The sequence below is a fragment of the Humulus lupulus genome, chromosome 1 (genome assembly GCF_963169125.1).
Source record: "Humulus lupulus chromosome 1, drHumLupu1.1, whole genome shotgun sequence".
In the NCBI taxonomy this organism is placed as follows: Eukaryota; Viridiplantae; Streptophyta; class Magnoliopsida; order Rosales; family Cannabaceae; genus Humulus; species Humulus lupulus.
The window spans coordinates 306,383,776-306,411,679 of record NC_084793.1 but is presented as its reverse complement, the minus strand read 5'-3'; the positions used below and the strand labels follow the sequence as shown (position 1 = coordinate 306,411,679).

General features: G+C 33.0%; 5 protein-coding genes across 7 annotated transcripts; 3 read left to right on the top strand and 2 right to left on the bottom strand.

Annotated features, from left to right (window-relative positions):
- The first annotated feature begins 3,718 nt into the window (after positions 1–3,718).
- LOC133812703 (probable ubiquitin-conjugating enzyme E2 16) lies at positions 3,719–6,577 on the top strand. The gene is made up of 6 exons (XM_062246501.1): positions 3,719–3,876; positions 4,031–4,134; positions 4,491–4,593; positions 4,711–4,774; positions 5,723–5,811; positions 6,091–6,577. Exons 1-6 carry the CDS (start codon positions 3,847–3,849, stop codon positions 6,184–6,186), a joined length of 486 nt encoding a protein of 161 aa, XP_062102485.1. The 5' UTR covers positions 3,719–3,846; the 3' UTR covers positions 6,187–6,577.
- Positions 6,578–12,406: 5,829 nt separating this feature from the next.
- On the top strand, positions 12,407–13,911 carry LOC133812700 (uncharacterized). Its single transcript, XM_062246498.1, has 4 exons — positions 12,407–12,828; positions 12,917–13,099; positions 13,182–13,420; positions 13,578–13,911. Exons 1-4 carry the CDS (start codon positions 12,547–12,549, stop codon positions 13,828–13,830), a joined length of 957 nt encoding a protein of 318 aa, XP_062102482.1. The 5' UTR covers positions 12,407–12,546; the 3' UTR covers positions 13,831–13,911.
- A 2,386-nt stretch (positions 13,912–16,297) lies between these two features.
- On the top strand, positions 16,298–18,177 carry LOC133812699 (uncharacterized). Its single transcript, XM_062246497.1, has 4 exons — positions 16,298–16,654; positions 16,751–16,933; positions 17,036–17,277; positions 17,811–18,177. The coding sequence occupies exons 1-4, from the start codon at positions 16,370–16,372 to the stop codon at positions 18,058–18,060; spliced, it is 960 nt and encodes a 319-aa protein (XP_062102481.1). The 5' UTR covers positions 16,298–16,369; the 3' UTR covers positions 18,061–18,177.
- Positions 18,178–18,390: 213 nt separating this feature from the next.
- On the bottom strand, positions 18,391–21,709 carry LOC133812701 (folate transporter 1, chloroplastic). Of its 2 annotated transcripts, none has more exons than XM_062246499.1 (11): positions 21,497–21,709; positions 21,295–21,371; positions 21,140–21,216; positions 20,882–20,975; positions 20,636–20,729; positions 19,982–20,055; positions 19,665–19,778; positions 19,177–19,248; positions 19,063–19,083; positions 18,914–18,981; positions 18,391–18,611 (listed from the first exon to the last, which is right to left on the bottom strand). In XM_062246499.1, the coding sequence occupies exons 1-11, from the start codon at positions 21,618–21,620 to the stop codon at positions 18,482–18,484; spliced, it is 945 nt and encodes a 314-aa protein (XP_062102483.1). In that variant the 5' UTR covers positions 21,621–21,709; the 3' UTR covers positions 18,391–18,481. The 2 variants fall into 2 exon arrangements, with proteins under 2 accessions (XP_062102483.1, XP_062102484.1); XM_062246500.1 differs by having other exon boundaries at positions 19,665–19,775; positions 21,497–21,708.
- Positions 21,710–21,977: 268 nt separating this feature from the next.
- LOC133812698 (uncharacterized) lies at positions 21,978–23,821 on the bottom strand. Of its 2 annotated transcripts, none has more exons than XM_062246496.1 (2): positions 23,029–23,821; positions 21,978–22,387 (listed from the first exon to the last, which is right to left on the bottom strand). In XM_062246496.1, the coding sequence occupies exon 1, from the start codon at positions 23,663–23,665 to the stop codon at positions 23,069–23,071; it is 597 nt and encodes a 198-aa protein (XP_062102480.1). In that variant the 5' UTR covers positions 23,666–23,821; the 3' UTR covers positions 21,978–22,387; positions 23,029–23,068. The 2 variants fall into 2 exon arrangements, with proteins under 2 accessions (XP_062102480.1, XP_062102479.1); XM_062246495.1 differs by having other exon boundaries at positions 23,068–23,820.
- Between the last annotated feature and the right edge of the window lie 4,083 nt (positions 23,822–27,904).

Here is a 27,904-nt window from a genome sequence, read left to right as displayed (position 1 = left end):
GGCCGTATGTGTTTAGCCATTGGTGGCCTGTTTATATGCTTGACTTATGTGTTGCGTATGTTATCTGTTTGTGGGTTTTCTTGCTGGGCTTCGGCTCACAGATGCTCTGTGGTGCAGGTAAGGGTAAAGAGAAGATCAACCAACCATGAGTACAGCAGGCATGAGGCGGCGTGTACATGTTTGGCTAGCCTGGCTGCCACAGCCAGAGGATTTTGGGAGATGCTTGTAAATGAACTTGAATTTTGTCGTTTAGCCGATTTAGTACAATATTTATGTTGTAAATATTTTTTTTAAATTGTATTTTGGGATCCCAGGTGTCAAACTTTTATGATTTACTATGAAAGATTACTATCTCTAATGTTTTTCCTTTGTTTACAACTTAATTACACCGTTTGAACTAAAACCTCGATTAGCGAGTTAAAAACACGTTTTTAAACTCACTTAGTAACGGCTCTAAGGAAGTAGGGCGTTACAACAACTTTTGTCTTTTATTTTAATCATCTTAAGAATCAAGAGTTAGAGGCATTTATGATCCTTGTTTGGATGTCTACTCTATAAATGGTGTTCAAATTTGGCACTATGAAGCAGCGTTGCCACTATTAGGCAACATCTCTAGCATTAAAATCCTCTTCAGCGGACTTGGCAATGCCATGTTAGCATGTGGTCTGACAAAAGATGGTCAAGCCACTTCTCTGGCTACAACGGTGGGGATGCTCTAATGCAGCCCATGTAAGTAATGGATCGTTGGGTCCTCTTTTGAAAACCTCGTTGTTTTAGATATTAACATTTTGTTATCTAACACTAGTAGTGACTCCTAGGGATGAACATTTGACCCGAAAAACTCGCAAATCCGACCCAACCAACCTGAATTTTTGCAAAACCCATCAAATTCAGGTGAAATCCGATCTGACCCCGACATGGTTCGGGTCGGGTTCAGGTTTTGAAATTAACACCCGAACCCGAAATTAATTAAAAAAAATTACCAAGACCCAATTTGTAAAAAATCAACATTACCAAACTAACAACAAAGTTAAAAAAAACATGTGAAAAGTAAAAAAAATTCAAAAAGTGTCAAAAAAAATGGTACTTTTGTATTTTTTTTACCAATGCCCATTTTTGGACCAATCCCATCCGAAACCCGACCAAACCCGAAATCACCCCAAAACCCGAAAATTTCGGACCAGATTTGGTACCACTTTCATTCACCCGAAACTCGCAAAACCCGAACCCGATACACCCGAAACCCGAAAATCTGATCCGTGTGCACCCCCTAATGACTCCTATGTATACTTTTTATGTGTTAATATTACTCAGTGCATTTATGAAATAAAAAGTACATGCAATTATTTTTTTACATAACAAAATTACTTTCATATTATATAATTCCTATAAATTTGAAATTTGAAATTTGATAAGTATGTTATTACAATAATGAATATAATTTTTAGCAATAAAAAAAATCAATATAAATAAAAATAATAGATCATATTTTCTCTTTTTTTTTTTTGAGTTTATATTTTTTTGCGTTCATACCTATGCATTTATTTTATATTTGGTAGGAAAAAAAGTGAGAAAAAAGTGAAAAGAATAAAAAAAATTATTAAGAATTTTTATTCATTTGGAAAAGAATTAGTTAGTCACACTTATTTTTCAAAATGATATGACATGTATATTAAACCACACATAGAAATAATGAGTCCCACTCTAAATTTTTTTGAATGATTTAAAATGCGTAACACACCATTGTGCATTTTTTAGTGTGTAAAATAATTGTATGCCTATAATTATTCTTTAAGACAGGGTTTGTTTTTGTATTGATATCTTCTCATATTATAACAATGTATTATTCAATTTTTTTAATTCTTATTATTAATATTTTTATACAAATATCTACAATTTCTCCCATATTTCTATAAAATTAAAGTACCAAAATTTCCATCCATACCAATATTTTCAACTTTGAGTGGAGCTTACTAAATCTTTTTCATCTCCAAATTATAAAGTTAAATTAAAATGAAAAAAAACTAAAATATTTTTACACAAAAAAATTATATTAATAAATATACCAATTTTCACTTCTTACAAAATATATTTTCATTTTTATCATTTTAATTTTCTATGGGAAAATACCAGTGTGGCCCAAGTATTTTGTCCGAATACTCGATCAACCCCGGTGTTTTGCCCGAATACTCGATCGACCCTTGTATTTTGTTAAATGACAAATCAAAACCTATGTTTTGCAAAATTGAACAAAATAATACCCTGAGCTTGATTTTAGTCATAGTTTTCTTTAAATGACCATATACCCTTGAGTTTTATTAATCAGTGAAATATTTAAATAATTAAAAATAAATTTTAAATAAAAAATTAAATAAATTAATGTTAAAATAAAAAATAATCAAAACAAACAAATTAAAACAAACTTAATAAAATAAATTATACCAACAAAACCAAAAATTAAATCATATAAAACTAAATCAAATGTCAGATTTTAATTCTCTTATTCATTTCCTTCTTGATCCGAGTTCTCCTTCTCTTTGTCAATTTGAGATTTATAGGCTAGAAGATAGATTGTCGGAGTTGTGGATCGAGGACGTACTGCTAATTCTAGATTGAGGATGGGTGGCCGAGGGTGAGAGAAGGTTTGATGAGGAAGAACAAGAGGAAGATGTTGTAGATCTACAGAGGGAGTGCGTAGAGCGAAGAAGGGCTTTGAATGCAGGTGGTCAAGGGTGAGAGAAGGTTGTCGTTGACGAGGAAGAAAGAGAGCAAAAAGTCGCATATCTACAAGGTAGCTTGGCTTCATGGGTGGAGGGTTTCATTGGCGGTGTGCATCATAGGCAAGGGGCTTCAGATCTACCTATTTTTTTTTGTTTGGCTTAGAAAAAATATGGATTTGTTTGATGATCTGAAATATGCCAAAGTGTGTGTGTTTTTGGATTTCAATTATAAATTTTTGTTTGTAAATCTAGAAAATATTTCATTTGGATTTTGGATGTAAATTTGAACATAATTTTTCTAGGAGGAAGATGATAGTATATTGAAACAAAAATTTGCCCATGATTTAGGTTTAATTTGTTGGTATAGAACTTGAAGAAATTTTAGGGCTTGGATTTTGGGTTTGTTGGTATAATCTATTTTATTATGTTTGTTTTAATTTGTTTGTTATAAAGTTTAGGGTTTTGATTTTGATTTTTTAATTTAAAATAAGTTTATATAATTTTTTATTTTTTATTTATTTAAATAATTCACTAATTAATAAAACTCAAGGGTATTCTAGTCATTTTAAAAAAATTATGACCAAAATCGAGACATTATATTTGCACCCTAAAAATATATATATAGGCACCCCATTAATAATTTTTTCTCAATATTTTTTTGACATTCTTTAAATTCTTTTTTTGTTATTTTCAATAATTTTATTTTATCTTATTTTCATAATTTTTTAGGAAAAAAACTCTCTTTTTGATAAATTTTTTTATATTTTTGTTAAAATTTGTATTTTGTTTTAATATTTAATATATATATTTAAGAATATAAAAAGGAAAAAAATTAGAAAAAAATTAATTTTTAATAAAAATAGGTTGTCTTAATTCTTTTTACCAAACACAGTTGTGGCAGTATTCATAACCATTTACAAACGACGTCGTTTCTTTGGTAGGCTATTGCCTTGACAACAATATTAAAAAAAAATGAAAAAGAAAAAAGAAATAGATATAGTGATGGGTTATGAAACCGGGGTGTCTGGTCCCCTTTGTCCCTTTCGTCAACACCTCAATTAGATTTCTCAATTCTTCTCTCTCCCACCTCTGAAACTCACCACCGTGCTTTTGTACAGAAAAAACCATGACAAGCTCCTCCACCACCACTCGAAAGGTTGGTTCATCTTCTTTAACTTTATCCATCCGCAAACGTTGCAATACAAATTTGTTTTACTATAAATTTTAGTTTTTTTGTTCGTAATTGATCTTTGTGATGATTTCTATGATGTTTTTGTTGGATTTATGATGTGGGTTTTTGATGAATCAAGGCTTTGAGTAAGATTGCATGCAATCGGCTTCAGAAGGAGTTGTTGGAGTGGCAGGTCAATCCTCCGGCTGGTTTCAAACACAAAGTCACCGATAATCTTCAAAGGTTTATTTTCTCTTTAGGGCTTTCTACTTTTATCCTTTCTATTTCGAAAAAAGAAGCAAATTTTTTTAATCTTTACACTTTAAGGTGTTTTTGCTTTTTCTTGAATGATTTATCAATTGGCTTAAATGGAAACTAGTTTTACTAGTGGTGTTATCTGTTATGTTCAGCTTCTTTTCACTATTTTCTGTGCAGCCAAAATTATGTTTTGGGGGTTTTGAGGTTTTTCTTTTCTTTCTTTTTTCTCTGGAGATTTTTCTTTTGGGTATTTTGTCAATGTTTGTGTTTTTGTGTGCTTTTGGTTGCTTTCTGATTAACTTTTACATGTATGTATTGGGTTGGTGTGTTTTGATCAAAAGGTGGGTGATTGAAGTCAATGGAGCTCCAGGAACCCTTTATGCAAATGAGACTTACCAGCTTCAAGTTGATTTTCCTGAGCATTATCCTATGGAAGCCCCGCAGGTTTGTCAGTGTGTTTTTTTCTTTTGGCAATTTGTTCTTATTGGGTAGATTCCTATCATTCTATGCACATAGTTGGTGAATGTTGTCTTGTTTCATGTCTGTTGGTGGGTTGAACAGGTTATTTTTTTGCATCCGGCTCCCCTGCATCCTCATATATACAGCAACGGTCATATTTGTTTGGGTAAATTTATCGGCTCCTCTTCTAGTTGGTGAAATTATTCACTTATTGTCTTTTCTTTTCCTTAGATTATGTGTAATATTTCGCTTTATATGTAGTCACATCGTGGAAAGTAGTCTTTTCTTCTGCATTGTTTACATTCACTCTGTTGTTGAAAGTACTTGTCTTGTTCCCAGATGGGGCATCATATTCATCATGAAACACAATTTTCTATATGTTTCCTCGTTGTTAGATTTTGGTTTTTTCTAATGTGTGTACATTGTAGTATAGTGGAAGATATTGTAATTCCTTGGTCTTTCTTTTTTGGAAGAGTGATTGACATCCTAAAGGAATAGCATGACTTTTGTTGCATTGCTTTGATTAGATTTTAGAAGCTACAGAAAAGGATATGTAGATATTTGTGTCTGTATCGTAAGCTCTTCCTTTTGTTATCAATGATCAGTTTAATTTATTATTATTTTTTTTTTAATCTTTGATTGTGATCTTTCTGGACCAAAAGAGACGCTGACATGTACAAAGATTTTCAATTTTTCGTGATCAGAACTTAAAACTGGAAACTGTTACTTATTGAAACCAGATCAATTACATAATTCTTCTCCTCCACCAAATAAAGTGGAGTTTAACTGTACATAGAAAGTTTTTCATGCTTCTTCTTCTTTCTTTTGATCTTAGCTGCACTGACAGTTTTATTTGTGGGTAAATTTTTTTGTGTCTTAAGCTGGGAACCTTGATTTGTAGTCGGTGATTGTAGCCTCAGGGTCTTATAATTGGCTAGATATACTAATTGCATTAAATATTTGCTCATTCAGTGTTTATGTTTATGTGTGTGTGATTCAATTAGGGACTTCCATGAAGTTGAAACTCTTCTAACCCAACTTTCTCCTTACTTTCGTCATATGTTTTACCTGAGTTCAGCTTTTGATTTATTATGTACATTGTGGCATTCTGTAGATATTCTGTACGATTCATGGTCACCAGCGATGACTGTTAGTTCCATCTGTATTAGCATTCTCTCAATGCTGTCGAGCTCAACTGCTAAGGTATGCATTTCATTTCAATTAAGTTTTGTTGTTTTTCTTCTACTCCCTTCTTATATACAAGTCTGCATAAGTTGGTACTCAGTGCATGAATTAATGCTGTGCTTTTTTTCCCCTAACTGAGCAATGACATGGTTTTTTGGGCTAAATGGTGGTCGTGTCTCAAATACCTTTTTGATTAATTAACCTGTAATAAATAATGCATCTGCATGGCCTGGGTTAGAGTGTAACAGTGTAATGTATGTTCTAATCTTTCTGACCATTTTGATATTATGCTTGCAGCAACGCCCTGAAGATAACGACCGCTATGTAAAGAACTGTAGAAATGGCCGATCCCCGAAAGAGACGAGGTGGTGGTTTCATGATGATAAAGTATGATAGACATACATTTGTTCAACAAGTTATATAGAGTAGTTGGCTTTCCTTTTTCCGAGGAATGTGAACACAAGCAAAAGAAAAAAAAATTATCATTCAGAACCAGCTGGGTTTAAGTCCCAAATTCTCAATGACTCGTGTAAATTGGCAATATCTGCCTGGTACATGTAGAGAAGAGGAACAAGAATTTGTGCTTCTTGCTCTTTTTAAGGATGAATACTGGGTGAGACATACTTGCCATATAAGTTCATAAATTACAGTCATGATCTTTGTTTTCTAGTACTTGTGGATGGTTAACATCTTTTTGGTAAATTATATGTTTCTATGTTTTGTGGTCTTAATGGGTAGCAAATGGATTTCTTGTTGTTTCTTAATACTATTTCCCTTCCCCTTCTCTTTTATTGTGGATACCACCTATTTTCTTGCTGTCAAATTTGTATTTTAAGGAAAAAAGAAAAGAAAAGAAAAGCTACTATTACTTTAATAACTCATTGTCAAGAATTCATGCCCATTTCATTAAAATGATATGTTTTCCCATTTCTTTGGATGTGGGAAAAAGGGTAATGAAGAATTAAAAAACAGGTAGCATTTGCTATATATAAAAAAGGAGGGAAATCATTTTCAGGCAGAGAAAGAATAGTGCAGGATGATTTTGTTGATGAGACCAGACCTTAAAATATAGTGGATTCAAAAGTTTATCTGTATTACTATTTAGAAAAGGAAATGAAAACAAATATAGTGGTCATGGGCATTTCTAGGCACCCACAATGGATGAACTAAACTAGTAAATTTTAAAAAATATAGGGAAGGATGATAAAAATTAGCTTTTAAATGGAAAAGCTAAATTTGAGTTATTTTACATATTTTTTACCTTAATGAATAGTATTACCCCACACATAAAGTCAACTGTTCAGTTAAAATTATTTTATTATTATTTCTTTTTTTATCTTTTTATATTAATTATATTTTATTTTATTTTGTTCTTTCTATTTCCTATTTTAGTATTTTAATGAATAAATAATAATATTTAAATGGTGTAGATAAAATATAGATAAGAAATAGAGAAGTTGATGTATAGTGTAATGTAAATATTTGATGTAAAATAAAAAAAATAAAGTTTTGGTGATGTATTTGAAAAAATAGAGTATAACATCCATTAAGTGTTATTACTATTTTCTTACAATTTTTTTTTAACTGCGGTTAGACTCTGAATCATAAAATTGGATACCTTCATGTTCCAAGGACAAAGTTCGCCAATGAGTTAAAGTAATTATATATTTATATATATAACTTAGTTTTATTTATAAAATGTATTAATTTATTTTTATTTTTTTAATTTTCATATAAATTTTAAATATATAAAAAATATCATATATATTAAAATGATGACATTAACATATTAAAAAAATAAATCAAAATATTGTCTATAGTTATTTTTAAAAAAATATATAAGATAATTTTATTTTTAAAAAAAATTAAAAAATCATTAAACCAATAATCCATTAAATATACATTTTTTACATATAAAAGATATGATTTTAAATAAATATTTTTTTCTAATTTTTTTAGAAAAAATACTATGAATTTCAATATAATAAAATATTTAAAAAATTATAAATTAAAACTATGAATTTAAAAACTTTATTTGATCATAAAATTTTAAAGTCAATAAAAAGTTATACACAAATATATATTGTTTGCTACTATTAATGAGGTGCAGGTTGGAGAGATTCTTTGTGAGATGAGGTCCATTATTGATGGAGGGGGTGACCTTCCACCAATAAATGGATAGAATTTTCATTTGGAATGTCAGGGGCATCAACAAATCCTCTAAACAATTGGATGTCATGAAAATGATTCACAATAAGCAAATAGGATTTGTTGGTCTCCTTGAGACTAAGGTTAAGGCTTGTAATTTAGGAGCCTTGTACCTTAAAATGTTTCGGGGTTGGTATTTGTCTCATAATTTGGTGCATTATCATAATGGGAGGATTCTTGTTGCATGGAATCCTTTGAGTTTTGAGGTTGATATTAAAAGGAGTTCAAGTCAGTTTATGCATTGTTTGTTGAGACCGAAAGGTGGGGAGTGGTTTGCCTTATCTGTTATTTATGCTGTTAATGAAAGTAAAGGCAGAGAACTTTTATGGACTGATCTGGTTCAATTAGCGGTTGGCATGAATATTCCTTGGATAGTTGGAGGAGATTTTAATGCTATTTTGAGTACTGATGATAGACTGGATTATAGGGGTAATGCTGCAGAGATGATCCCTTTTCAGAAATGTGTTGAAGATTGTGATCTTGAAGATATTAAGTTCAATGGTAGCTTCTTCACTTGGAACAATATACAGGAAGGCAAAGATAGGATATATGCAAAACTAGACAGATTTTTAGCTAACAGGTAGTGGAGGGATAAATATAGTACAGCTGAGGTAACTTCTCTCCCTGAAGGTGAGTTTGATCATTCTCCTGGTCTTCTCTCAATATATCCTCATATGCAGAATATCAAAAAGCCATTAAGGTATTTTAACTTTTGGAAATATCTGGATGGTTTTACTGATATCGTGAAGGAATCTTGGTTGGTCAAAACAGAAGGTTCGCCTATGTATTGCTTGGTATCTCGACTGAAGCATCTCAAAATGGGGTTAAAAGAATTGAACAGACATGGCAGAGGAAATGTAGAAATTCAAGATCATGATAGCTATAATAATTTAATTCAGATTCAACAGAAGTTGCAAAGTTATCCTGGCAATATTAAGCTTATTGAGGAAGAAAGTAAGGCTCGGCAGGTGTATAGAGAGGCTCACAGGAATTACATGTTTCATGCTAGTCTGAAGAAGAGAAGGCAGCAAAACACAATCTACTCTATTCAAGACCAGGCTGGTAGATGGATTGATACTCAGGAGGGGGTTATAGCAGCTTTTCTAGATTTTTATAAATCTCTGTTGGGAACCTCTACTCCTCATAGAACTAGAGTTCACAAGAGTTTGGTGCAGGAAGGGCCTTTGATTTCTTAGTCTCAGGCTAATTGGTTGGTGTGTGATTATACTTTAGAAGAGGTGAAAGAGGCTCTGCATTCTATTCCGGATGATAAAGCTCCAAGGCCAGATGGATTTAGTAGTGCTTTTTTTAAGGACACTTGGGATGTAACAGGGGCTGAGCTGACTGAAGCTATTCTGTCTTTCCTTAATTCAGGGCGCCTGCTGAAGCAGATAAATGTTTCCACTGTGACCTTGGTTTCGAAATTGGTCTGTCCGAAATCAGTGAGTGATTATAGACCAATTGCTTGCTACAATGTGGTCTATAAAATTGCCTCTAAAATGATTTGTGAGAGGTTACGAGAAGTGCTCCCTGATATCATTTCCGAAAATCAAAGTGGGTTTGTTAAAGGAAGGCGTATTGCTCATAATATTATGATTTGTCAAGACATGGTAAGGGGCTATGACAGGAAGAGTGCTAAGTCAGCTTGCTTGTTCAAGATTGATCTTCAAAAAGCTTATGATACTCTTGATTGGGACTTTCTAAAAGAAATGCTTGAAGCCTTAAAGTTTCTAAAAAAATTTATCAATCTTATCATGGAGTGTGTTACTACCACTCGGTTTTCCTTCTACATTAATGGTGCTCTTCATGGTTATCTTCAAGCTAAAAGAGGTTTACGTCAAGGCGATCCAATCTCTCCTCTTCTTTTTGTTATTGGTATAGAGTATTTGACTAGAATCTTAAGCAAGATGGCTAAGGAGGCTGAGTTTAAATTTCATCCTAGATGCCAAAGTTTAAAGCTCATTCATCTTTGTTTTGCGGATGATCTTCTTTTATTTTGTAAAGGAGATTACATTTCTGCTCATTTGTTGTTGAAAGGATTTAAGTTGTTTTCCAATTCCTCTGGTCTCAAAGCGAATATTAGTAAATCTGCGGTTTATGGGACAGGTATGAATACTAACACTATAGATAGGCTTGTGGATATTTATCTGGTTTTCAGAAATGTAGAATGCCTTTTCAGTATCTTGGCATGAAAATTTGTGCTAAAAGGATCTCTAAAGCTGATTGTGTTAGTTTGGTGGATAAGATGGTTAGTAGGATTAGAATATGGAGCAGTAGGAATCTTTCTTATGTTGGTAGAATTGTGTTAATAAATTCAGTTCTCCTCTCTATAAACTCCTACTGGTCTCAATTGGTGATTTTACCTCGATCCGTTTTGCAAAGAATTATACAAGTTTGTAGAGCTTATTTGTGGAAAGGGGTTGATTGGAGTTGTAGTCCGGGCCATGTGTCTTGGTCTGTTGTTTGCCATTCTAAATCAGAGGGAGGTTTGGGGTTTAGAGACATTGCCTTATGGAATTTTTGTGCCATAAGTAAACATGTTTGGGATATTTCCTCTAAGAAGGACAACCTATGGGTTAAGTGGGTGAACACAATTTACATCAAGCAAGGAGATTGGTGGAATCATGAAGCTCCGGTTGATGCTAGATGGTATTGGAAACAGATAGTGCAAGTGAAAGATAAACTCAAAACTGTGTTCTCTCACCAAGATTTTCACAGCCTCAATTTTACTATAGCGGCTCTAGTGTCTAAATTGAATATGGTTGTGGCAGATGGCAGTTTGCTATGATTTGGGACAGGTTTTCTATTCCTAAACATAGAGTTATTATTTGGCTAGCTCTCCTTGACAGATTACCGACTCTTGATAGAATTCAGAGATATAAACCTCTTCATAGTATTGCTTGTTTGCTGTGTGGGAATGTTGTAGAGTGCCACTCTCATTTGTTTTTCTCTTGTTGTGTTAGTTCTAGAATTCGGGTTAAGGTTCTGCAGTGGTGTAATATATCTTATCAGGGGCATGATCTCAAGAACCTGCTGAAGTGGATTGGGAAAAAAAAAATTTCGCAAGGCAGAAGGAAGATTTTTGTCAGCATAATTTCGGTTGTGGTTTACTTAATTTGGCACAGTAGAAATTCTATTTTTTGGAACCAGATTTGTTTTCCTATTGATGTTATTGTTAGGAATATTATTCGTAGTGTGTGTGAGAAGCTTTATAATATGAATTTCAGTAATTTCAACAGGGTAGATCAGATTTGGGTGGAGGCTCTTCTGAGAGTTTGTAATTAATTGTTGGGGTTTTGTGTTCTTGTCTGTAATTGTTTGTGTTGCAATACAATCTTTCTGATTTACCAAAAAAAAAATATATTGTTTATTAATGACTATAGCAATAAAAATAAGTAATTTGTCATTAAATAAAACTAAAGGAGAAAATGAGAAAATATGTATATTTATATTTTATTTCACTTTTACATATACGTTTGGATAAACCAAATATGTTAAATGACAAAATAAATAACTAATTAAATAAACGAATAAATTTAAGCACATAAATATTTTCAGTTATAGTTTTGAAAACATAATTGATATAGTAATTTAATTACTTTAATATAAATTTTTAAAATATGTGATGAGAAATTATTATGACTCATTTATTATTATTTTTTCAATTTATTTACTTTATTTAGATGAGTTTATTATTTTTTTATTTTTAATATATTTAGCTTATTTAGATGACTTTAAAACTAACTGTGTTAAAACATAAGAAAAAAATGAAGTTATAAATTTATCATAAAATAACAATTTCCCTTAAACCCACAATTATAATATATAAAGATATATTTTGTTAAATTTGAGTTAAAAGATAAGAACATTCTAACATGAACTGAAACATCTGTTTATATCCTCTTTATGGGTACATTTGGAGGATTGCTAAGGGGCATTATTAGTGTCTAACACTACAAGGAGGTGGAGTACAAATATTGATACAATTTAATATTGAGTTCTACACATTTTGAATTTAATAAATATTATGAGATATCGCTAATCAATAGTAGGGTGTCATCTCATATAGTGTTGTTGGATACCTTAAGAACAACAGTATACGTTGGGCAGTCCGTATTAAATTGAATTATATTGTATTGTATTTGATTATAATGAATTATGTGTTATACGGTATTTTTATATAGTAATATTATATATTTATATGCAAATACAGTCTCATAACAAACAAACATATTAATATATAAAAATTCATACGACCTAATAATATTGGGATTACCAAACGTATGATGTGTTATCTTTTCAACCAACCTGAAACACATGTATCACTATCACTAGTAATTGTAAGTGAAAAAAATTGCCTAGAAAAGAGAGCGAGTCAAACACTCAACTATGATGTCAAATTACTCAACTTGACTCTAATGGCCCTCGAACTCATCCAACTACCTTTTATTTTTTTAGGCCACATTCAGCTCAGCAATAATCTCTTCTCGCCCTCTGAGTTCAAGGAAGAAGAAGAAGAAGAAGAAAACCCAAAAGTGGAGGAGCATGAATGAGGTAAATCACCAAAGGATCAAGAGCAACGGGATATGGATACATGTAGCAGAGCAAGGAACAGGTCCCCTTGTCATCCTTCTTCATGGCTTCCCCGAGAACTGGTACGGGTGGCGCCACCAGATCAACTTCTTGGCTAACCATGGATACCATGTGGTGGCACCAGACTTGAGAGGCTATGGAGACTCTGACTCTCCTCTCAGCCCATCTTCTTACACAGTTTTTCATTTAGCTGGGGACATCATAGGCCTCATCGACCATTTTCGCCAAGAAAAGGTAAAAAGGAAAACACATCATAATAATGTTCTCTTTGATGTGTGTGTTTCTTCTCTGTTTCTCTAAGCTTTGGATTTTTCTCTTCAAGGCATATGTGGTTGGAGTGGACTGGGGAGCTGTTGCAGGGTGGCATGTGAGTCTACTCAGGCCTGATAGAGTTCTGGGTTTTGTAGCTTTATGTGTTCCTTATCTACCAAGATCAGCAACTACCAAAAGTACTGAATCACTTAGAAAATCTATTGGAGAGGGCTGTCAAGTTATTCAGTTTCAGGTACCTTCTGAAGCGTTGACTTTCATGGCTTGGTTTGGCTATGAAACTTCATCTTATTGAGTTTTTGACTTTTGATTACTAGGAACCAGGAAGAGCAGAGAGAGCCTTTGCCAGGTATGACTACTTGACAGTGATGAAGAAGTTCTTTACAATGACAGAGAACGAGTTTATAGCTCCTCCGGACACTGAGATAATTGATTATCTGAGGACACCTTGGTTTTTGCCGCCATGGATAACCGAAGAAGACCTTCAGGTCTTTGCTGAGAAGTTCGAGGAGTCTGGTTTTACTGGTCCTCTTAACTACTACCGCGCCATGGACCTGTAAGTTTATCTATCTCTGAAGTTATTCAAATTTTTAAGAAATGATACTTTATCATTGAAAAGATAATCAGTTATTGAGTGAACAAGCTTTGACAAGCATTACATGGATTTTTTTTTTACTTTTTTTGAAATGTTATGTGAAAATGATCATGAACAGGAATTGGGAGCTTCTTGCACCCTGGCAAGGATCAAAAATCACAGTTCCAACAAAATTCATAGCAGGTGACAAAGATATTGGATTTGAGACTCATGGTACGAAGGACTATGTTCTAGGTGAAGCTTTTAAGAGTTGTGTCCCAGACCTTGAAGTGGTTATTATAGAAGATGGGCACCATTTTATTCACCAAGAGAAACCTCAACAAGTCTCCAATGAAATACTTTCCTTCCTCCAAAAACATTCAGTAGGTTAAGCAAGAATTCAAAATCATAGTCATATTCTGCTGTACTGTAAGGGATCTCTAGTTTGCAATGCTAAAACTAGTGTTCATGAATTTTACTTCTATACATATTTTTCTCAGAAGCAAAAGCAAAACTGCACTTGTCAAAAATTATTGTCACAAACCATTTAGGATTAGGAATAAAGTTGCAAGTTAAAATTAACTGGTGTTAAATGGAGTAATCTTTCTAATAACGTTATACTTGATACAGTCTCACCAGAAAAACACAAAAGATTGTGTTATCCAAGTTTACAATTACATATTGTTTTTTGTTACTACATTTACAACGATTGAATATATATCAACACTACAAAACAAGCTATTTAAGAATAGGAAGAACAAGATTAAGGTTATTATTTAAAATTAATTGATGTTAAATAGAGTAACTCTTTCACATGGTTTCTTTGTGGAATTTGTTTCTATTAGTTTAAAGAGTTTGTCCCAGAAGTTGAAGTGTTTATTACAGAAGATGGCCACGGCCCACCATTTTACCCACCAAGAGAAACCTCAACTTTTTTTTTCCTGTTCCAAATCATATGATTGGTATAATTTTCCTACAATAAATATGTCTCCTAAGAGATAATCAGTTTGGTTAGCAAGCAATACTCTTATAAGTGCAATTAAAGAACAGACTGTCTCTGTCTTTCCTGGCTAGAAAACGGGTCAAATTATCCACTGATAATATAAAATTTCTCATCTTGACTTTGGCCCTTAAAATAAACAATCTTTTTTTCTAGTTCAACATTAATCATTATAGAATTCAAACTCACTCTGATTGAATAGTCTCTCTCTTGCTGAAAGTTGAGAAAAAGAATGACCATGAAGGAGGTAAATCACCAAAGAACCAAGAGCAATGGAATATGGATACACATAGTTGGTTGAGCAAGGAACAGGTCCACTCGTTCTCCTGCTTCATGGCTTTCCAGAAAACTGTTACGCTTGGTGCCATCAAATCCATTTCTTGGCTAACCATGGCTACCATGTGGTGGCACCTGACTTGAGAGGCTATGGAGACTCTGACTCTCCTCCCAGCTCAACTTCTTACACCGTTATCCACTTGTTTGGAGACATCATTGGCCAACAAAAGGTTAAAAAACAACCACTCGCTCACACACACACATACAATACTAAGGTATTGCTTGTTTTTATTATCTATATAAACAGGCATACATAGTGGGAAATGACTGGGGAGCAGCTGTTGCTTGGCATCTAAGTCTGCTGAGGCCCGGTAGAGAGGTGAGTTTGGTAGCTTTATCCGTTTCACACTGACCAAGATCTCATAATACTAAACCTATTGAAGATATCAGACAAAGGATTGGAGATGGCTGTCATGCTGTTCATCAGTTTCAGGTACCCTTTTGGCTAATATAAAGCTTCCTAATGATAGCTAAGTTAAGCTCATAATGAATATTGGCTGAGTAGGAACCAGGAAGAGCAGAGACGGCCTTCGCAAGGTATGACTATAAAGTTATTGAAACTTCAAAGATCAAAGTTAAGAAAAGTTAGAGACAGTAGAGATAATCAAAGTTGAAACTATAGTACATTGAAAACTAATAAAGTTTACCCTTTTCATTTTCTTTCCCTAACTTCCTTAACATAACCAAAAAGTTTGAGTGAAAGCTTTGACCAGCCTTTCTTATATTTTGATTGATTTTTCAATCTTTTCTTAGTTGTATATATGTGGATATGATCATAAACAGGAATTGGGAGCTTCTTGCACCTGGCAAGGATAAAAAATCACAATTCCAACAAAGTTCATAGCAGGTGACAAAGATATTGGTTTTGAGACTCATGGTACAAAGGAACATGTTCTAGAAGAAGCTTTTAAGAGTTGTGTCTCAGACTATTATAGAAGATGGGCACCATTTTATCCACCAAGAGAAACCTCAACAAGTCTCCAATGAAATACTTTCTTTCCTTAAAAAACATTACGTAGTTTAAGCAAGAATTCAATTAAGTCTGTTTGTACTCTTTACAGCTTATCTTTACTGTAACTATATTACTTGGCTGTATTGTAAGATATATCTCTAGTTTTCAATGAACAAAACTGGTGTTCATGTAATTTGAGACTTTTATTAAAAGTATGCACATTCAAATTATGTTCTACAGCTCAGAAATACATTATCATGCCGTGTGGAAAAAGGGATTAGTCAGGTTTTAAAAGTCAAAATAAGACCTTAGACGTATTATTATTGTGCATCCGTGGTTGAAAAGTATTATAATCACCTTGTTTATCAAGTAAAACTTACTATAGTCCCACTAAAAAACAACATTAATTCTACTCATTTGACCTGAAACTCCCAACCAGATTTTCCCTCAAAGTCTATGGGGTCCTCTTTGTTTGACTAACGAATGATTTGCGTTTTCTTGGACTCATCAACTCTGTCGTCCTTTTCCCAAACTACTAGAGTTGAATATAAGGCTTGGTTATGCAAAGGCATGATTGAAGTTGGAGTCCTTTTACTCCTGAGAAAAAAAGAAAAAACAAAGAGGAGCAAAGGGTTCAAGTACCATGACAGAGGTGACTCACCAAATAATCAAAACCAATGGAATAAATATCCACATAGCCGAGCAAGGAGAAGCTGGACCTCTGGTGCTTCTTCTCCATGGCTTCCCTGAACTCTGGTTTTCATGGCGCCACCAGATGGCCCATTTGGCTAAACACGGCTACCATGTTGTTGCCCCTGACATAAGAGGCTATGGTGACTCTGATTCTCCTCTATGTACCAAGTCCTACACTCTTGTCCACCTAGTGGGAGACATAGTTGGCCTGCTCGACCATTTCGGTGAAGAACAGGTCCTTTTGATTCTCTTCTTTGATATTCTTTGAAATTATGTTCATGGGGTGGCTGATTTTTTGAATCTTATGGTGATGTTTTTGTGATTTGAATAGGCATTTGTGGTTGGACATGACTTAGGTGCGTTCATTGGGTGGCATCTTAGCCTGTTCAGGCCAGATAGAGTGAAGGCTTTGGTTGCTCTCTCTGCTCCTTACTTTTCAAGATCTCAGAATACTCGAAGTCCTGAATCTTTCAGGCGAATGATTGGAGAAGGGTGCTATATTTGGCAATTTCAGGTCTTCTTTTTCATGTTCCAATATATATATATATATATATATATAAAGTATATGATAATATGTATATGTGTGGGGTTGAATTTGTTTTGTTGTGGTGTGTAGGAGCCAGGAAGAGCTGAGAGAGCATTTGCTAGGTACGATTATCTGACAGTAATAAAGAAGTTCTTGCTTATGACTAAGAGAGATTATCTTGTTGCTCCTCATGGAATGGAGATTATTGATTATCTGGAGACACCAGCAACTTTGCCGCCATGGATAACTGAAGAGGAACTCCAAGTATACGCTGACAAGTTCCAAGAATCAGGTTTCAGTGGACCTCTCAATCATTTTCGTGCAATGGAATTGTAAGTAAAAATAAATTAAAAAGTTGGTTATTCTTGTGCAAGTTATGTAAATTAAAAACTAATTAGCAGGGTCTAATAAAGCATAGCATATTTGGTATGGTTCACAAGTGTTATGATTTCATCATATGTACAACGGTTTTACCAGATTCATGGTGGGATTGCTCGACTATTCTAAAGCTGTTTTATTAGTTTTCAAAACTTTTTCTTAAAATATAATAATTTTTTGAAGAAAAACTCCTTATGAGGAATCAAGTGACTTTCCTCTATTGGGTATATGCCTAAAAAGTGATTACATACTCTTTTTCTTTTTAGATACATGGACTAATAAAAAAATCTTCTGGTTTGAGATAGACTTGCTCTCAGACTAGGAGCAGTGCTCTGATTTTAATAAATTGAGGGAGCACTTAGTCTTGGTTTGAATGTATTAGGCTAAGTTTGGAAAAGTTTTAATTTGACTTATGATAACAGTGCTTTCAATGCATCTAGGCTAAGTTTAGAACCGTTTTTGTTATAACATTGACTTTTGATAACAGGAACTGGGAGCTCGTGGGACCATGGGAAGGATCAAAGATAGTTGTCCCAACAAAATTCATAGCAGGTGATAAGGATATTGGTTTCGATGTTATGGGCACAAGAGAATATGTGAAAGGAGAAGTTTTCAGGAGTCTTGTTCCAAACATTGAAGTTGTTATTCTAGATGGTCACCATCATATTCAACAAGAGAAAGCACAGGAAGTTTCCAACGAAATTCTCTCTTTCCTTAAAAAATTTTCAGCTAATTAGAGTTTGATTGTGTCCTTTTAAGTTCAAAGAACATTTTTCACTGTCTAGCTTAGAGAATGTTCCTTTTCTATGAGTATTTTCACATTAGCCAAAAGTTAAAAGAGAGTTTGACAAGCATATTTGTTAGTTTGGCTACGATTGAGTGTTATGGGATACAAAATTTCCACACAAAAATAACACTACATTTACACTTAACAATGTGGCATGCATTTTCAGTCATCTATAAAAATGAAAGTAGTTAAAAAATAAATATGCCAAAGTATAAATTTTGTGTCGTGGACAATCTCCAAATACTCTCTTGATTTTGTTTGTCTTGTGTAATAAAGTATGGATTGGTAACTTTATTATAATAAAATGAAACTCAGAATTATCAATTACACAGTGCTAAGAAAAAGAATGTATAGAACTTTAACTTGTAATTTCAGTCCGTCCTTGCCAACTTCAGGAGTTTTAGGACATTTTCGTATACTATAAAAGTTATTGAAGCAGCAGGAACATTTTTCAGAAGATTTGGTGTGATGCCCTTGTAAAAACCTCGAACACCCTCAAACCTGCAAGCCCAAAACAGAAGTTTGAATCGGCATGAACAAAGAGGGGAAAGAAGGAAGGGGATCTAAAATCAAAATGCATCTTCCAGTGGGAATGATCCAAAATACTTTTTCTTGATAACTTATTTACCCGGGGTGGCCTTGTAGGCTTCCGGGTTTTCATAGAAAGAAAAGAATAGTATTTTGTTTTTAATCAATAAATATTTTCGTTTCTTTGAATCCAAACATACAGCTAAGTAGAAGAAAAATTGTAAATTTCGGACTATCATAGAAGAACATGGCATTGATCCACCTTTCATTCTTACCGCGCAGTTTCCTTGACGACATGCCAAGTATCCATATATTTTGGAATTCCCTCACTACTAGGTCGTTGCTGCAGTGGAAAGGAACACACTTCAAAAAATAAATCTATGCATCATAAGGTATTACAAATTTTTGAAATCCAAAAACATACCTGTAACCGAGATCGCATGACCTGAAAAAAGACCAGGACAGCATAAGAAGCAACGATCAATTACACATAAGAGCCATATAAGCATAATTGTATCCTATAAGATAAAATACTGACCTGAAATGGATATGACAGAAGAATGGCAGCAATTTTGGAGGTTGCCCCCAAAGCAGCATAATCAATTGAATTCTGTGCCCAAAAAAAGGGAATAGATTGTGAGGACTGTTTAAAGTGTAAATGAAAAGAGATTTCTTTCTTGTCAAAATCCTATTCCCCCCCTCTAACTTTTATATAATTAATACTTACTAAAAATGTATAATGCTAGATGATGAAATTTATGCTATAAAAACCGTAGTCTTAAACGCTAGACATGCTCACTTTCAGTTTGTACAGCTGTGTAAATACCTAGACCTACTTCTATAAGCATCTTCTGAATACAATGTACTCAAAACAACAAAATCTTCAAGCATCCCAAAGAAGAAGTCAAAACCAAATTATGCTCAGAGAAATCTGTATAAAAACTTATCCACCACCATGAAGAAACATTGTTATATGAAACTACTATATCCAACAGTTATACGAGATTTTAGCAAGTGGCAACCTACCAAAACTGCATCAGAACCTCCAGACTTCTCTATGCGCTTTCTAGACTTAAAGTCAATAATGACTTTCCGAAGTTCTTCATATGCTGTAAATTGTATAGCCCCATGAGAAACCTGCTGGAACAACACAGATCTTTAATTAGCATACTCAAACAGAAAACCATGGCTAAAATGTTCTTGACCTACATAAGTCTAATCCCGCCTTAGAATCCCGTAATACTTTTATAAATACATATTTATCAGTTAGGTATTTTGTGCTGTTAGCAGAAAATGAAAATGAGCAATGGGAAGGATATGCAAGCATAAATGAAACAACATACCAGAAAAAGCCCAGGAACAATCCCCTTATAAAGAGCCATCCATCCCTCCTCTCTCATTATGGTTCTCAAGGCATCTGGAATATCAAAAAACATATAAAAGTTGGGCTCTCATGCCCGGAGTGAACACAAAATAACACTAAAGCCCCGGAGCCCATGTTCCACGTTATTATATGTTTTTAAACTCAGCTAACTTAACGAACCAATAACATGAAGGCATGTAAACAAATGCTTATACACAGCTTGCTAATCAACTGAACAACTCAAAAGAAAACATTATAAGAAAGTAAATGACACTATAGTAGAAAGATACTAATATTTCCAAGGAAATTAAAAGTCAATCATGTAATGTTTGAAGCCCTTTTGTGCCATTTAATTCTTAAAAACACAGTCGTCTGAGAATATAATAATTGCAGCAACAATACTGTTCTATGGGAAGTCTAGGCCAATTCAGAGTCGAAAAAAAATGTATCATTGATAGATAACAGTTGAAAAATAATTTTATTAGACTAAGGCTTGGTGCAAGAGAGATGCTTCAATGCAAATGGAAATAATTGAGCTTAATTTGACTGCTAATTTTGAAGCCAAAGTTAATGACTCACTGGGAAAGGAATGAGTGCACACTACAATCAAGTTAATGTAAGATGTGAAGCAGACCATAAATCCCTGAATATGGTCGAGTTTGATGAAGAGGATTTTGAAGCTGCAATCTTGTTTTTACTAGCCAAATGGGATTGGTACACAAACAAACCTGCCAAAAATACATGTTGCAATCCTCAATTGGTGATACAAAATTATAATTAGACTATAAGTAAATTAACTCAAAGTCTCAACCAATTGTCGATATGTCAAAGAGCTCTAACTGTTTCATTCTAATCATTCAGTATAAGTTTTTAGACTCACCAAACCTCCAGCTTCCGCAGCAGAAACAAGATGAAGACCCGGGCTTAGTTTCCCTTCCCGGTGTCTAGAATACCTTTGTTTGGCTCTATCGTAGCTACAAATACAAGAAATTATAGGTTTAAGAAAAGATTGCATTTCATTACAGCATACAAAAGATGATAAATTTAAACCAAAAGAAACACGAAAGCCCAAACGAAATGATGGTTACAAAATCCCGAAACAGAAAAGTCAAGATCAAATCACCATTGTTGGACTTACAAGAAGAAATATAGACCCCATGAAATTGTGGAGCCAATAACTGCAGGAGAGAAGCCAGCGTAGAGCCCTCTCAATCCCTGAAACATGAAGCAACACTAAGATACCATACAGTTCCCAATTTGTCAAGCTAAAATAAAGGAAAAACCAAAACTTGCCTCCAAGCGGGTAATGGTGAAAACAGCATGAACAGTGCTCTTGTAAGTTGGAAGATTGGTCACTCTCCCATCGTTAACTGTCCAACCATATCTATAATCAGTACAAATACAAAAAACCTAAAAACACAAAGACCAAGATTTCTTATTCTCTTGGTTTTTTCATTTGTTTCAAATCTGGAAAAAGGGAGTGAGAGAGATAAACCTTGAAACCTGGTGCGGACAACGTCGAGAGGGTGCATGGCAGCGACTGTGGCGAACCCGGCAACGGCACCGGCGGTGGCGTTTTCCCATTGCCACCGCTCTGATCGCGGCTGTAACGCCGCCATCCGAAATTTAGTTTGACGCTCCCAACATTTTAGGCGCGGATTCTAACGAGTCGAGAGACAATTCGGAGACGACGTCGTTTTATGTTTTCTTACTGGATTCACGAAAGTTAAAGCCTTATACGGCGTCGTATTGGGTGTTGCGTGGACAAAGACCACAGTCCGTTCTGGCTTTTAGTTCCACGTGGACTTTTTTTTTTATTTTCTTCAGTTTATTGAATATCATATCAACCAAAGTCACCATTTGTTAAAAAAGAATTAGAAAACAGAACAAATCATTTAACACAGCTTATTTCAGTCCAAATTCCAATAATTGAATTAAATGAGGTTGGTATACAAGATATCGTACTAATACCACCGTGAGATTCCAATGCTATCTTCATTACCTTATTATATTTATACCTTAATCATGGGATTTTTCAAAACATGCCTGGAAAAAAAATTACTTGGCATAAATCCCAAGTACGAATTCATGAAAAAAGAAAAACCAGCTTATAATTGGTGCCAGAAAACTTGTAAGAATCAAAAAGTGTGAACTACCCTTAAAACTGCTTTCTAAAGTTACAATGGAAAAAAAAAAAGCAAAGCTTTGAATCAAAGAATGCTTTGCATTATGAATATGAAGAAACCAAAGCAACAATTCTGATTCCTTGGCGATGAAATTGCTATTCGAGCACAACATCACCCTCTAAATCCTACTCAGCCCTTCATCTTAAAAGTACAAGCCTCAAAACTTCTTCTTCTTTATCATTTTTGCCTTCGCCGTAATTCTACACCAAAAAATTAAACCAAAGATCAGATTTTACAAATTTAAGGGATTTTACAAATTTAACGTCTGACTGATTTGTTCTTGAAACATTCACTAATAACGAAGTGATAAGTACGAGGTAGCACAATAAAACCAACAACCATTTCACACTGCAAAAAAATAGAACACCACAGATGCTGAATCAAAGTGCATAACAGACCACAATCTGATGTCTTTTGACCAAGAACCGACTGGACGAGCATATAACAGGCTGACTTTCAAAAGTGCCAGTCTTCCTCTATGTAGAAACAGTGAATTTATAGCCATGCCCCCAGAAGAGACCAAGGTGCAAGTGCACAAGATTTCAGTAACCCAAAAATCTACGTGAAAAAGTTTGTTGATTAGGTGTTTGTTTCTTTTAGCTCATTATCTGAAAAGGGTCAAAACCACTTCTCTTATACATTGTTTCAAAGCACCAAAGTAAATGTTTTTCGGGTCCAATGAGTTCGGAGTGACATGCCAGTTATGGAGACAAATCATTAGCTAAGCTACAGAGATAAACAACAGCTCAAAGCTACTCCACTGAACCATATGAGGGCAAATGAAAACCAGATGAACAATGATCAAATTAGATACTAATCATATGCCAAAACTAACACCTACCCAGAACCAAATTCAGAGATTTGATGAATATCACACTACCTCACTCCATTGAGACTTTGGCACCAACTTCCTTCATCTTTGCAATAATGGTCTCCGCCTCCTCCTTAGTAACTCCTTTCTTCAAAAGGGTAGGCGCCTTCTCCACCAATTCCTTGGCTTCCTTCAATCCCAAATCCGTAAACGTCCTAACTTCTTTGATCACCTTAATCTTCGTAGCTGCATCAAACCCATCGAGCTTGACATCAAATGCCGTCTTCTCTACCTTCTTCTCCTCTCCCTTCGCTGCTCCGGGGCCGCCTTTCCCAGCGCCTCTTAGGTCGCCGAATCCCATTCCAGGCATCATCATTACCATCGTTGGCATCTCTTTCACGCCCAATTTCTCACGGAGTACCTCGGTCAGGTCCGTGACCTCGAGCAGCGTCAGACCCGAGATCTCCTCCGCGATCGCCATAACTCGTTCCGGCGGAGGTTGCCTTGGCTCCGGCGAAGCCGTGGTGTACTTACGAAAGATATTAATTTCATGGAGACTGGATTGGGAGGAGGGTAAGATTCTTAAGCATTGGAAGTAGGGGTTTTGGGGGTTTAGGGTTTTATGAAATCGGGAAAATTGTGGGGCAATGAATCGCAAATACCTCATTTTTGATGTGGATTATGATTAAGCTAATGGGAAAATGATAGTGGGATCGGAGAAGGTGAGTGATTGCGATGCATTCATGGCTTTGAAGGTTAGAACAGTTAGTCTGCAACCGATCTCAGACATAAACCCTAAACGGTGATGAGTGAGGAAGGTAATGCGGACTTGTGGGGGTTCACCAGTCATGGACTTGGGCCTTAAAACTCGTGGGTTCTAGCCCAATCCATCAGCCTTAACCTAATAGCCCAAAGTAAAGTTTACAAAAAGATGAAATTACACTGTGAGATTTTTTTATAAACTTTGAAAAATATGTTAGTTTTTTTTTTAAAGTTTTTTATGGCGTATTTTTTTTGTATACATTTTTATGGGATTTTTTTTCCCAGTAAAACTTTATTTGTATACCATATTTTATCTTTTATTCATTTTTAGTACCTATTTTTGATATGTTTTAAAATTATTTTAATAATTTTAATCTATTTGTGTTAATTTTTATCATTTATATTTGATAAAATATTTTTTTATATAATTATTTGAAAGAAAAAGCTAAGACATATTAAAAAGAAAACGATTGTATTGATTATTCTTATATTATTATTGGTAGTATTATTTTTTTTTGTTCTTTTCTCTTTTGTTGATTTTTCGGATTCTCATTGTCTCTCTATATTTATCTATCTATATATCCATTTCTCTTTTCTCTTCATATGCTTTGATTTTTTTTTTCTTAGTTGTTTGAAAGTTGTTGCTGGGTTTTCAAATTCATATGGATGTGTCTTCATATAATTTGGATTGATCTTATCTTATTTTTCTTCTTCTTCTTCTTCTTCTTCATCATCTTCATCTTATTTTCCTCGAGATATATTAGAAAGTGTTTGCATTGCATATTACAACAGCCTAATTCATCCACTGCTACTCTCACTTCCTCAATTGTTTCCACCACTGCTCCTCCAAAGAAGAGAAGAAATCAATCATCATCAAGCAAGTATCATTTATATTTTGATATTATTTTAATAATTTTAATATATTTGTGTTAATTTTTATCATTTATTTTTGATAAAATATCTTTTTACATTATTATTTGAAAGAAAAAACTAAGCCATTCATCACCATACTTTTTATTCTCATTTCTTCTTCTTTTTTTTTTTTCCATTTTTTATCTTCTTTAATTAATATTTTATCCACAGTAATTGGTTACCCCTATCAAAACAATTTTGATTTTTTTTGTGATAATAATCGTATGCCACTGTCTATTTTTTTAATGATGTGTGGTAGCCGGTTACAACTATAAAAATCAGTTTTATTATTTAAGAGGTGTTGTAGTAACTGGTTACAACTATAAAAATAATTTTTATTTTTTTAAGTAATGCACCATTATCAAAATATCAACTAAATTGTAACTGGTTACTCAGTGAGATTTGGAAGAAAAAAAAATGATATGAAAAAAATAAACTAAATTGATCTTGAAAGTAACTGGTTACAACTAGGTCTGAAAAAAAATGAAAAAAAAAACAGAGACAGTTGCATTGGTAAATGATTACTTAGCCAGACTTGGAAAAAAATAAGAATCAAATAGAAAATCTAAACTAATCATAATCGTAACTGGTTACAGCGAGGTTTGAAAAAAAATCAAATCTAAAAAAAAAACTAATTGCTATGGTAGTACCTGGTTATTTAGTCAAGTGTAAAAACAAAATCAAATCTAAATTAATCGTTATCGTAACTGGTTACTCATAGGTCTAAAAAAAATCAGATATGAAGGCGTCATGGTACCTGGTTACTTAAACAGATTTGGAAGAAAAAAAACCCAGAAAAATCAAAAGTTTTGTTTGCTTGTTTTTTTATTTCTTGTACTTGTATTATGAATAAATTTTGTAAACCTATCGATACATTTTTGAGCAAATGTTCTAGTTCTATTTCTTTAAATAATTAATAAACACATAAATATTTATGTTAGAACCTTATTTGATGAACGTTTGGCTGCTAAACCTACATCCAATTGATCTAAACATCACAGGGAAGAACCTTTTGACAACTTTTGCCATTTTCAACCAAAAAAACTAATCAGCTAACCTAAGCTTTTAACACCCTAAAATATTCAACTACCTAGCTTCTTATACTACCCTAGTCTACATTAAATAATAGCAGTCAACTTTTCTTAAGTACATTTCTTAAATCAAATCAAATATGAAGTCAAGTACCTGGTTACTTAAACAGATTTAGAAAAAAAAAACCCAGAAAAATCAAATATGAAGTTCAAAATCAAATGTGAAAAAGAAGAAAAAGAATAAAACTAGATTTAAAGAAAGAAAGAAAAGAATAAGAAAGACCGAATAAAAAGAAGAAGAAGAAGAAGAAGAATAAGAAGAAAGAAAGAAAGAAAGAAAGAAAGAAAGAAGAAGAAGAAGAAGAAGAAGAAGAAGAAGAAGAAGAAGAAGAAGAAGAACCAGTTCGTCGTCGTCGGAGGCAGCGGCGGAGGTAGCATCGCCGGAAGAAATCTGAGGAGAGATCGTGAGAAAGAAAATAAGAAATGAGGAAGAAATGAGGGAGGAGAAAGAAAGAAATGAGAAGAGGAGAGAGAGATAGTGAGGAGAGAAGAGAAAATACGAGAATTAAGTTTATGGTAATTTATTTACCATATTTTAAACTTTTTTTTCCAAAACTTACTATATTTTGTACAATTATTTTTTTTCCCATAAATTTAAAAACTATATATATTTTTCCCATATTTATGTAAACATCTCCTTTTAAAATCAATTAAAATTAAATATTTATTAATTATATTAATATAAATTTAAATATTATAAAATATCATTAGATATTTATTAATTATATTAATATAAATTCAAATGTTATAGATATATCATTATTATAATAATACTAGATACAAGCAACATGTAATATGCATATTTACTTAGTTTTATTTATAAAATTTATTAATTATTTTTATTAAATAATATAATCTACTGTGAATTAGGAACAAATTGCTTTTTTTTTTTAAAACTAGCAAGAAACTTAAATTTAAAATCCACGTATAATATTTAATATTATATTAAACATATAATATATAATCTTTTGTTGTCACTCTCAAATTAATAAAAATAATTAATAAATTCTATAAATAAAACTAAGTAAACGTGAATATTGCACGTTGCTTATATCTAGTAATCATTATATATATGTAGTCTTATATTAAATATTAATATAATAATGATATTTTATAATATTTGAATTTATATTAGTATAATCAATAAATATCTAATTTTAGTTAATTTTAAAAGTATATTCTGTTAAGTATTTAGAGTGTTCTGTTAAAGTTAACAAAACAAACCGTTAAAAATAAGAATTTCCGTTATATAAAAGAGATATATAATTTTACTCTATAAAATGTTAGTGTATTTTATTATCTTTCAACAATTTATCTAATATTTAAAAGTGTTTATACATTTTTAGACTCTGTGTTTTGCCTCATTACCTGTTTGGACCATGTGTTTTGACAAATTATTTTTTGGACCCTGTGTTTTGTAAAATGATTCAAATATGCACCTAAACCTGATTTTGATGAACAAAAAATTGAATATAACAACACAGTTCTTAGGCAGAATGACTGTATTTTTGTTCTGAGTTGTTAGTTTGATGAATTATTTGTGATTTTAGTTCAAAAAACTTTGATCAAAATAAGGTTTAGGGGTCTATTTGAACTATTTTAGAAAACACAGTCCAAAAAATAATTTGTCAAAACACAAAATAAACCGGTAATGAGACAAACTTATAATTTAAAAAATATAAACCCTATTTAAAAAGGTTGATTTTCAAAAATAAAAAATACCCCCATTTAAAAAATTTGCTTAAGACCCCTGAAAAGCTAGGGGCGGCATCCTATCTATCTATATATATATATATATGTCCTAAATTAAATTAACAATTTAGTGTAAATTATTTGACTAAATTTTATTTTAACCTTTTGAGTTAATATGCCAAAGATTGAGATTAATATTATACAAGTTTTTCTGGTACGTGTTGCATGGAAATGATAATTAATTAGATGTTAATTTTGTCGTGAAACTTGTTTGCATTTAAAAAAATGATTAAGTCAATCAAACGATTTAAGCATGATTATCAAAATCCAATGGTAAGTGTGAACAATGAAAAGATGCTAATTAATATTCTCTTAATCTTTCTCTTGCAAATGAAGATATACTCTCTTGCGATTGAAGAAATAGAGCCTAAAAAGGAGTACTTAGTAGC